Below are 12,918 nucleotides of genomic sequence, written 5' to 3'. Positions count from 1 at the left end.
TTATATACTATATACAGCTATGGTACATAATAATATTTAATACTTGAAATCGATCCTTTTGTTTTGTATATCTTCGCCAAGGCTATTTAACGTGTACACACTAACAGATTATTATTTATTGTCGTTCGCAGGTCACGGTGGTGTAAATCAACTGGGCGGAGTGTTCGTAAACGGCCGACCGTTACCGGACCTGGTCAGGCAAAGGATAGTCGAACTGGCTCACAACGGGACCCGACCGTGCGACATATCCAGGCAGCTCAGAGTTTCTCACGGATGCGTTTCGAAAATCTTGTCCAGGTAATAATAATTATTGCAAAACGATAGAAAAACAGTTTATTTTTTCCGATCGCATGTGGATCAAACTGTATTATACTAAACCGCGTCCACACCAAGGGTCAACAATTAATATTTTTGAAGGCCCACAGTGGGAATCTGGAAATTATTCGGGGGGCACCAAAATAATATTGTTGACGTCAGTAAAAACCAATGAACAAAAATGATAAATATCGCAACGCTAGAACGTATATATTATCGGTTTTTACTTTTTTTTTCTTGTCTGCGAGCCGGATAAAATTTGTCCGCTGGTCCATACCATCATTCGGCTATTCCGAGATCTATAGCGGTAAAAAATGTCCTGCGGGCTGTGACTTACTAAGGGTAATACATTCTAATGTATATGATAGTATGCATTGCTCCGGGATAATGTTCGTGTATTGCAGCTACTCAGCTGTATTTAAAATGGTCCTAACTTGCGTGCTCCCAGAACAAGCGCGGATTATTATATTTACCACTAGATTAAAAGCCTTTTAAAATAAACAACCACCGACTTTTTATGATCCTAAGGACGATTTCCTTTCTTCTCTTCGTATTCATATATATATTTTTTAGTAACGTTCAATTCAATATATGAAACAATTACCATAGTATACCGGAACCAAGATAATGGATCTACTCTTTCAAGCCTCGACCGCAACTGATGTCCACGGGTTTTTCCCCCGCTTCCGGTTCTTCCTGGGACAATATCGTCCCTGTATAATATATATACATATATATATTGTATTTGTTTTTTTTTTTACAAACATACCCTAATAAAATAGAGAAGGTCGTAAAAACCATGTCGCCGCTATTAATTTTTATGTTACTCTCCGGTTCTCTCTCACCCGTACGCTCTATACGCGAATCTTTTTGCCATTTATTTTTTTTTGTTCGCGGAAACGGGTTACGCGTGCTGGTGTATTACATGCATTATGCATTAAGGCACAAGTGGACCTACCAAAAAAAAATATCAAGTACGCAAACTTCATATTGTGTCTACACATAGTATATACACATAATACAATAGATATATAGATTATATATACGTGCGTATATTATTTCGCAATAGAACTACCAGAAATTTGATTTAAAAATTATAAATTGTATATAGTATATAATTTATATGATAATACGCCGCTATCGAACGCGTTGGGATTTCGAGTATACAGTTAAAATATTATATAATTTTTTCACACCATTAATAATAATATAATCCGTTATCAAAGTTATTCGTGTACTTAATATCAATATATGATTGCATTATACCTACGCTTATAGATATATACGTAAGCCTCGCTTCATACAATCTCTGCAACTGCAAAAACTCGATCGTTACCCGACTGAAAGCAATTTCAGTAATTTTTCCACTATCGTCAAACATTTAAATAATATTAAAATAGGTATATTGTATGCCCACATACATATAAATTACATATCGTTTAATGCCAGCAGCTTTATTATAACGAAAAGCTATGATATATTGGAATAATATCATCGTAGTTATAATAGTTGAAAAATATACAATCGAAAACTGTTTCTCTCTTTTTTTTATGGTTTTTCGTATTTAAGATATTTTGCTGCCACTCCGTCGTATATTATACGTATCGCTTAGAGTATTCTCCCATCCGATCCGTTTCTTCCACCACCGCCGTCTGTCAGCCCTCAGCCTCTGCCGCCGCTGCAAGTTTCCGCCCGCGGCGAGTTTTATAATAACATTAACCGCGGCCGCGTGTATTATATCCGTGCGGTGGCTTCTGGGAAGTGTCACCGCCTGCGCGCGCGTGCCCAGACTAAGTGCAAAATTGAGTTAGCTCTATATACGCGGTGGTGTATAATACAGTTTTAGTTCGGTCGGCAGACCTACAATAATGATAATAATAATAATAATATACGCGACGAAATTATTATATTATAATATAGGGTCGGCGGTACACACATATACATTTATATAGACCGCGGTGGCAAAAACAACCGTGAAAAATCGTTGTATACGCCCGTCCCGCGAACAATGAGTCTCGATTATATTAAATATGATGCGATTTCTAACACACGCGGAAGGGTTGACGGGACCGTGTATAATATTGATAAATTTGTGAAAATTGTACAGCTATATATCCGGCGGTTTCGATCCGACCTGCGTGACACATTATACAATAATAATGCTATATGCATATTAATACGATATTATTATAAATAATTATCGTGTACGAATGTATACGATATAATATTAATTAGTAGGCAATTGTATACTATCGCTTGGTGTTTTAAAAATAATATATTGTATAGGTACCTATAGTGACTATAGTGATAGTGTGTATACTATTATAATATAGGTACCGCGGTTGGTTATGTAAGTCATAACAATCACATACACAATATTATTTGTGTGCCCGTTGGTATTATATGAAGACAGGCTCCTGGATCGTTATAAAAAGCACTCAACATAGGTATTTTTATTCAGTATGATACACAATAATAATATTATAATATCGTGTGGCGGCGCAAACGACGACTGTAACCGGGTCGGCGGTGTGTAGGGTCCGGTCGGGCCGGGGAGGGGTGGGCGAATTAATAATCGTATCTCGTCGGCCGTGCGTCCAAGAATAATATATTTTCGAGTCTGTGTATTTTTTCGGATAAAAAAAATGACTTTAAACTCTTTGTGATTCGTGTACACCGGATCGTATTTTCGACTCTCCGTGATTTTGGCTCAGGTGTAGACATTGACAAACTGCTATGTACTATAAATACCACTTTAGATACGGAGATTTTGGGGTCGAAAAAATACACCGCTTTAGAAACACAGTTCTAATTTAACGACTCGTTTGTTCCAATTAAGCTGCTCTGAACTTTGCGTTTTTAATGCGTCGAGACAATATTGTCAACGCGATCACTGCGGCGTGTTAATTGAACCGTTTTAATAGCAAGCTCACTAATTTTTTCCTAGCAGTTATGCATTTTTTCTTTTTTTTTTTACAAAAAAAAGCGTTGTACATTATTTTCAATACTCGAACTAAACAGCGTCAGTGATATTAACATTTCACCGCGTTCCACGCCCGGCATGCAAATACTTTTCAGCGTCGTTTTTAAAAGCACCGGAAACAATGGTCGGACCTACATGAATAGACTAAAATCTGCATTTTCTATATACTGTACGCGGGACGTGGAAAGGACGAAAAAAATTACTATCTTCCAAACACAATGATAATATATAATGTTATGTATGTGTCTGCGTATATTATTACTATAATAAATAATCACTATATAACTCCTTTGTTTTAAACGGGATCGTGTCCCGGAAGTAGGGCATCTTCATATGCATATAATGACCAACGGTCATTTTCCATATCCCGGTGATGACCACCGTCGCGGGGAGAAGGCCTTTCATATGGTAAAAAGGACGCATTGTTTTTTGCAACACTCGGAGGTGTGCCTTTTACAGAAAACCAAATGTGGTGATCACGAACTCAAAACGCGAGTGGCCGCCATTGCAATCATAATAATATTATAATATAATGTAATATTATATTGTGTTATCGAATGTTAACATTTTGTCCATTTTCAGGTACTACGAAACTGGAAGTTTCAAAGCTGGAGTAATCGGAGGTAGCAAACCAAAAGTAGCTACTGCGCCTGTTGTAGATTCCATAGCGAACTACAAACGAGAGAATCCTACTATGTTTGCTTGGGAAATCCGGGACAGACTGTTGGCAGAAGGCGTTTGTACACAAGACAACGTACCCAGCGTTTCGTCAATCAATCGGTAAGCGATATTTATTATTATTTTTTTTAATAAAATAGTTTAAAATGCATGATGATGGTATACATATTATTAAGGCATAAGTGACTTATCTCTTAATATATATAAATATATGTTAGGTACTACATTATTATTATATTATAATATTTATTTTAATATTATATCATATTCTATATAAGATATAACACTCACTTCTGTAATAACTCAGTGTACCTAATACTTTTATAATGTAGACTATTACATAGGTATTTCTATTTTAAATAAAATAATTATAATTAATACAAATAACAATTCTATTGCATATTTTTAAAATTTGATATATAATTTTTTTTCAAATAACCCTAATAAGTAATAATAATAGACCATATGTCGAAAATATAGTTGTATTCCCTTTATTTTAAATCCAACAACTTGTTTGATTAAGATAAAGACCACTGGGTTATTACAGTAACTTTATCGAGGGGCCATTAGAGATTACATGATTAGATGGTGATAGAAAGCAATAACAATAAAAAGGGTGTACCGCCCGGGAATTGGAATATGAACGAAGGGGGGGGGGGGGCTGGTAGTGTATATGTTTTTATTAATCGCAAAGTAGTAGAAGCGACTGCACCCGTGGGATTCGACAGCGTTTTAATAAAATTCCTTACCAATACAACTCTGTAATAAATATATATATACGAGTATACGACTGAAGCAAGCACATTTACTATACCAGAGCGCTATAATACCGATATAATATAATGTGGCTGTATCAAACGAAAAAACGAAACTTTATACTTTTGAAGTCCAACATGGTTGTACCATTTGTCGTAGATGATAATAATATTACCGTCCAATTTGCAACGCAAATAACACAAGTCGGTAGGTAGTATGTGCGAACAAATCAAACGTGGATTCATAAAATTCGTCATGGAACAAAGAAGGACCGACAGTGAAAACGACAATGGGAAATTACGTAATGGTTTCTTGGCGTTGAGAAATTTCCAATTATAATTACTGATAATAACCAATACTTATTATAATATTATATATTGTAAAAATATAAAAGGAAACTGTAGTAATATCACATCCGAAAAAGAGAAATACCAAATACATTGGTACATAATATACGTTTAAAAACGTTTCGAACACGCATACAGAAATTAATTATTACGTTTTATTGTATTAATAAAAATTGATATTGTATTATAATATTATATTATACGCTACACTATAAAATTCTCCAATTTCAAAATAATTATCAATACGTATTATAAAATAATTGTCTATTCTTTCACAAAAATAATTACGTTTTAAAAAATGTTGAAATAATTTTAAGCTAAAGAAAATGTCAAAATAATCGAGAATTGAACTGTAAAACTTTTATTAATCTAACACAATAATTATAATATGATATTATTATTGTTTATTATATTATTGAAATACGCCTAATCAAGCATAAAAATACACGTGAAAACACCCTTACAGTAAGACGATACATGATAAAATAATATGCGTCGACTATGTCTATTTTAAATATTCACTGCTAAAATAAAACCCGGACTAGCCCCTTGAACATCGAATAATACACAACACATTACAATGTTTAAGCTTCACTAAACTCACATTGTTATCGATCATCGTCGTTGTCGTCGTCCGAGGCTGTTAATCATTGACGGCCAGTCGAAACGGAAAGACCGGCGGCGGCACATCTGTTGTGCTGCGAAAATCATCGGGTCGTGTTATTATTATTAATATCATTATCTTCATAAAGTCGCGCGGAAACGCGCAACCTGTTGTCTGCGTTTTTCACACCCTCGCACTTCATGTCAGAGAGGTCTTTTTATTCCAGTGGCGGGCGCGCGCCCCGAGTGTATACACACACTCTGCAGTGTACACACCCGTACATACGGCCATTTATCATTTCCGTGCGATTGAGTCTAAAAAGGCTAATCTGAAAACGATAACACTCTGTGCACGGAATCGTGATGACTCGATGACTCAATGACCCGTCCCTTGCGTTTAACGGCGCGCACCATCCGAAAATCACATTTCACAGTGGCGAGTTTCGACTTTCGAAGTAACAGCAGCAGCTATATAGTGGCGTAAGGCGTTCAAAGCGAGCGCGAGCGTTCGAGTCAAAACACCACGCACGCTCGATGTTGTTGCCACATAGTTCAAACATGGATATATATGTACCTACAAAAATCATATGAGTGATACAATTTTATCATCAACAAGTATATTATATGAATAACGCTGCAGTTATTCAACAATTCTGAGTCGAAGGAGCTGTTTTGGCGGACACAGTCGAATACAACAGGAACATAATATAATTGTGCGCGCGTACAGGAAAACGAATGTAAACCGTGTATATATTATAAACATATATGTATGTGTGCGTGTATATGTGTGTGTGTGTGTGTATGTGCTTAAAGAAAATAGAAGAAAATACACTTTTGTCAAACGTAGTCGTATAATTTTATATATATATATACGCGCGCACGCCGACACGGCAAATGGGAAAAGAGACGTGCGCTGGATTCTTTGCGATATCGATCTCTCCCTTCTTTTTTTCTCTCGACCCTTTGAGCAGCCATTCACCCCCCCCCCCTTCGGCGTCTTCTCCTCCAACCAAGTCACTATTCTCGACTTCCTCCTTGACACACACACACACACACACACACCGGCTATGCCGCCTGCCCGCCGCCTTTCGTTTCGACCGGAAAACCGTGGAAAATTGTACCCCTTTAGAGTTTTTCGCGTGCGATACCACGCTAGAATCTCCTCGCATATTACCAGTTACTATGTTATACCATGTGAACACCGTATGTGCAGTATGCGTTGTACCATCGGCTGCAGGTTTTTATTACTCGATAATATAAACGTCGCCGTGTCTAATGACGGCGTACTTGTGGTCGAGATGACAATCTACCCCAAAAACTGGCCCTCTCCCTGTCTGTGCGTTTGTGAAAATCCGACGACGATGGTTTATTAAATGTGACAAATCGACCGAGGGTGTGGGCCGTACATCATCATAAGCAAAATATGCAGTGATCCGAAGATGTTATCTGCGTCACATATGTCGAGTTTGTAGCATTTCAAGCATCGAGCTCGTACGATGGGCATGCGTGCAGTATCCGATGACAAAGTAACAAGACAATTTAATTACCATGTTCATTATAGAGACCCGTGGGCTGTGGCGTACAAATATCATATAGATCGATAGTACTAAGTATATTATAATATATTATATATATATTATAATATTATATAGCTATTATTATCGCTGAGAGAGCTGAGTATAAATATAGGCTCAGTAGTATTTTTTTTATCTATCACGCGTTTCATACACGAAAACTGGGTACTGAGTTGGAGGGGAAAATAATAAAAACACACGTAAGCACAATGGCGTTTTCCAATCTTTCCCTCTCCAGTATCCACACGAAAACCGCAGATTTGCCACGGTAAACTGAACCCGCGTCATGCTAAACACTTTAACAACACTATATAACCACAAACATCACACCACAAAATGTGTCCTATAGTGTCGCAATAATATGGCTGAACGAGTATAATATGTTCGAATATTAAATTCGTGAAATTTCATTCTTGTGTACAATGTAGATATTATAACTATTAAATAGGTATAGGGTAACCTATACTGTAGGGTATAAATGTATGAGTTTACGCTGCAGTTTTCCTACTATGATACTGTAGATAAAATCTATCCATTAAGAGACATACATTTTACACCAAAAACTGTTTAGGTTTTAATAGATACATTTTTTTATCAAAAAAATTACAAAATTAGGTACAACATTATATGTTATACTTCATGTTTGTTTAACAAATAATATTTCATTTTCAAGAAGTATTTTTAGTAATATATTAATTGTATGATACGTATATACCTATACATATTACATTATATAAAAGCACCTTATACATATTTAAACTAAACAGTTAGAGAAATTCAACTCATAAAAATATAAAAATATGAAAATATGAAATAAAATATTTAAGATATTAAAAAAACAATTTATTCTAAGTTTCTATCTAAATACCAGATTAATAGAAAATAATCGTTTAATTAATATATTTATATCTAACGAAATATAATAAAAATATAATAAACGAAAAATACGAAATTAATTCAGAACGTAATATACTTTATGAAGAATTGTCCATAATGAATACAAGAATTTACAATTTACGTTCAATACAAAAATAAAATAATGATATTATAGGTACATTTACACGTCACATAGGTCCTACATATATGGAAGTTTATTTTCTAAATTGTCTTGTTTAAGTATTTTAAGCTATATAATATTATATTATTTTAAGTCATATTTATCACGAAACTAGAGGTAAATCCAAAAAAACTATTAATAAAATCGGAAACCTTTTTTAGAATCATAAAAATTGAAACTTTACTTAGGTTTTTATAACCTTAAATAACCTAATAAAGTCTGATCAGATCTCGGATCAGATATTTAGAGGTAGAATGGTTTTCGCTATATTATTTACAAGTTCTTTTTGATTATAATAAAATATGCTTTTTACTTAGGTAAATAAGAATTATGAAATTAATAGAAGCATAATGATTTCAATCCAAATAAGTAACAAGTAGGAAATAAGTTCAAATAACTGATAATAAAATACATACAAATATTATATTATTCTGTTTTTATGGTTAAAATGTATACAATCTATACATACATTTATGTATAGATGGCAAATAAATTTTATTTTACAAAATATCATAGTAAATATTTCACAGCAATATTTTTACATTATATTATAATGGTTTGTAATTTTCTTTTTAAAAAATGAATTCGCAAATAGTACGGGTTTATTCCGGTTTTAACCGAAGACTTATTATTTTTAAGATAAAAATATGAAATCTATACATTTTACCCTGATAATTATTACAGAATATGTTTAAATTCATTTTAAATAAATAAAAAATGTATTTAAATTTTATAATAAGTAACTATAGTAATAGCCAATAGGATATTTTGTTGTGTTTCAATAGCCACAAAAATTGTAATTCACGATCCTTATAGGTTGGTAAATTATCACTAATGATTGGGTTGTGACATTTTACAAATGTTTAAGTATAGGTATATTGTAATTATTTTCTACGATTTATATCTAGCTGGTACCTACTATTATAGTGTGTCTATTGTGTCACCATACAGTTTATATATATTTCAACTAAACAAATAACAATAGAAATAGGTGTATGTGATATACTATTGCACTATAATAATATATAATATTATGTCATACGATCAATATACTAACTTTAATAACTTGAAATCTAAAAAAAAAAATTGTTTAAAATCTTTCATTTTTTTTTTTTAATATCTACCTAATATAATATAATAATATTATGTTGACGCAAATGTTAAAAATATGACTGAGAATTAAAAAATAAAATTAAAATAAACTTCATGGTCCATTTTTTGAGGGATGTAAGTACTGTAATTTTTTCAAAGAGCTATAAAAACATGCCGACGATCAACAGAACGACGCAGCGAATAGAGGGCACCTAATATAATGTAATTTTCCATGTAGGCGAACTATATTGTACACGCATAATCTGCGATTACGACAACGGTGTATGTAATACGCGGGTCTGTCACTGGTGGCTCATAGTGGCGGAATAACGACGACGAATACTAAGGGTCGCGCACCCCTTACGATAATCATAATAATATATAACGGCAATAATTCCACCCCGACGCCGCGTATCCGGCCAATCGGACGCGGCAAATACCATTAAAACGCAACCAATCGCGTCGCGCGGCACTTCTATCACCGTAGTATCGTATACCACGGCAATATTATAATTATTATTATTATTATTGTTATACGGTAGGTAGGTACATATAGTTAAAGAGTGCAGAGTACTCTTGACATGCTCATTGTTTATTATTATAAATACATATTAGGTATGCCAGTGTTGGTTGAGAAACGGACCCAAAATAATGCACGTCTTGGAAAAAAAAAAACGATATCATTAAAAAGGTTGGACGGACCTCTTGTTGTACGATCACTAATATTATGCTATATTGTGCTTGTTCGACGACATTATTACGATGACGTGTAGTAGGTACCGAGTGTAAAAACAATAATAGTTCGTCCATTATTGAAACAACTTATAATAATACATCACATATTATTACTATCATGATAATAAGACGCTTTGGTATACTTACACTATAATATAATAATACTAGTACAGAATAGTACAGTACTAGTCCATCAGGACGTTACATTTCAGACTTGTTCGAAATAATAATCGATCCGCAACCGAAAAAAATTTAACTGTGAAACCGAGTATTTTGCTTGTTTTAACTTTTTTTAACGACATTCGTTTTGAGATAATCGCTTAACCGGAAAACCAATTAACCCAGATTTCATTTGCATCCTAATAGTCAATCAACTCACAACTGCCACTTTAACCAAGCACAGTATAGGTATACATAAATAATATGTAAATAGGTATTGACATTACCGGTTTCTAAATCGCTTGGTGTATATATACGTTTTGTATTATTTTATTCATAATGAACGCGGTATACTAATCTAGTATCTAATATTCTAAGCCATTATTTCGTGGTCCACAATTAAAATAATATATGTTCGGTTGGATATTATTATAAAATAACCTAATTAAGACAAAACTTTTATTACTACATTGGTTTTATTAGTTTTAATTTTAATAAGTAGGTATCTATTACATTTCAACAACTTCTATACCAAGATTAATTTTAATAAATTTGTATTACAAAATATTTTCGAGAATAAAAAAAAAATAGGACAATAAACATTATTATATAAAATAATCGCCGTCCGCAATTATATTGATTTCAAATAGGTACCTACTGATGACATTGATTTTATATTTACCATAATTATTTTACATTCTCCTATTCGTAAAAGTTCTCTACACCGATTGTATTAATTATTAAATAGTTAAACATTTCAAGTCAAGTTAAAAAATTAAATTTCTAGTGAACTTAACATCTTAACTACTTTGTTTAAACTTTAAGTGACTACCGTAATAATTTAGCTTCTTCTAGTTCATTTGAATATAAACCCGCAAAGTTAATTTGAAATGTTTTTGTTTAATCACGCATATTACCCCTATGTTATATCTCATCGTTTACACCGCGGTTTTAAGTAATAATGAACTAATACAATATTTCGATGATGTCTTTTCATAATATTATAATGATAAAATTGATAGAATTTAACATTAACTATTTATATACGCTTAAAATTGTGTTATTAACGGTTGCACGATTGAAAATACAAACAAGAATCTATAAATTAGAAAAAAATTCTAATTGCGCACTATGTTAAATTTAATAAACGGCATAAAGTGTAAAATATTACAATTATAATTATGCTCGTTGAGTAGATATGCATCTATTGCGTATAAATATATATCGTGATTTTTTTTATAAAACTATCGTTACGCCAGAAAGCTTAACACTTAAAAGGGAAGAAACACTGAGAGTTTAGTCAAACCTAGTAAAGCGCAACGGAAGAACGCGTAAAACGCGTATAATATAATATTATATTTAACAAAATAACTAATTATATCTTACAAAACGTATTATATACAACGCGAGTAATTACAAACGAAAGATCGATTTCGACGTTTATTTTGCGGGCTGCAGTTTTGCCTTAATTATACTTACCGCGCGCGCGTACCTATAATATTCTAATAATAATGATATTGTATAATGCACGTATCGTTTTATTAATCTACTAGAATATTATGATACAATACAAATAATGATAATATGCGTTGCGGAAAATCTCTAAGCATCGATTTATTTTAACTGCAAGTTGTTATACGGTTGTTTGTGACGACAACGCAGCAACCCTAATCCAAAATATCGAAAAAACACCCCCTCGCTTCACACCCCCGTTACATCAACACCAATACCATCAGTTCGCCCGGCAAATCGTCGTGGTGCGTGTTAGCTCGTGCGTTTCGAGAGGCTTTTCTCGGGCGAAACGTGCGCTGGCTTTCCGGCTACAAGTGAAACGTTTTACTGCGGTCTGCGCTTGCCGTCATCGTCACATACATACAATATTTAAAGTATAGGAAACACGGTCGGTGATCACTGCACTAACGTCTTTAGAACATGATACGTATTATTTTATGTTTATAATATATTATTATGTATGCTTTATATTATTATAATAATAATATGTACGTACGAGCCGCCGCCGCCGCCGCCGCCGCCGTTCTCGCGATGAATTATAATATATAGGTACCTATATAAAAAAAAAATCTATCATAACGCACTCGCGGTTCGACTGCAGGGACGTGCTTGAGGAGCGTCTGTGTGGTGTGTATGCATGTGTGTATGTGTGTGTGTGTGTGTGTGTACGTGCATCTGCCCAAAGACTCCCTGCTGATCATTGTGTGCAGCGCAACTCCAGCAAAGTCAGTTTGACTTATGCGTTTATGTGTGTGTGTGTGTGTGTGTGTGGACGATCGCAGCAACCGGCTTCACTCCATCAATGCGCCATTTGCACAATATAACATTATATAAGGTTCATACAATAACCATAAAAGGGACGTGTGCCCCCTCTCGACGGACCCTACTGTACGTTGCAGCAGTTTATTATTGTTATTATTATTATTATCATATATACTCGATGAACATGTTTGCCCCGCGAAAAACCTCGTTCACAAAACTCATTGATATGCCATTATATTATAATATACCACCACACCACACTCTCAAGATGCACACACACTGAATAATATTATTACTGTTATTTACCGCTTGACTACAATTTTAGCGCGTGTCTCGAATAAAACT

The 12,918-nt window shown here is 33.8% G+C and overlaps 1 protein-coding gene across 1 annotated transcript in view; it reads left to right on the top strand.

Annotated features, from left to right (window-relative positions):
- LOC132948114 (paired box protein Pax-5) overlaps positions 1-12,918 on the top strand; it is a 78,801-nt gene that overhangs the window by 52,614 nt on the left and 13,269 nt on the right. The window contains exons 4-5 of the mRNA XM_061018434.1: positions 132-297; positions 3,881-4,078. Coding sequence (XP_060874417.1) covers positions 132-297; positions 3,881-4,078 — 364 coding nt within the window. The remainder of the gene's footprint in view (positions 1-131; positions 298-3,880; positions 4,079-12,918) is intronic.

Source organism: Metopolophium dirhodum, chromosome 7 (assembly GCF_019925205.1).
Source record: "Metopolophium dirhodum isolate CAU chromosome 7, ASM1992520v1, whole genome shotgun sequence".
NCBI lineage: Eukaryota > Metazoa > Arthropoda > Insecta > Hemiptera > Aphididae > Metopolophium > Metopolophium dirhodum.
The sequence above is the reverse complement of the archived record's forward strand: the minus strand, read 5'-3'. Positions and strand labels throughout refer to the sequence as shown.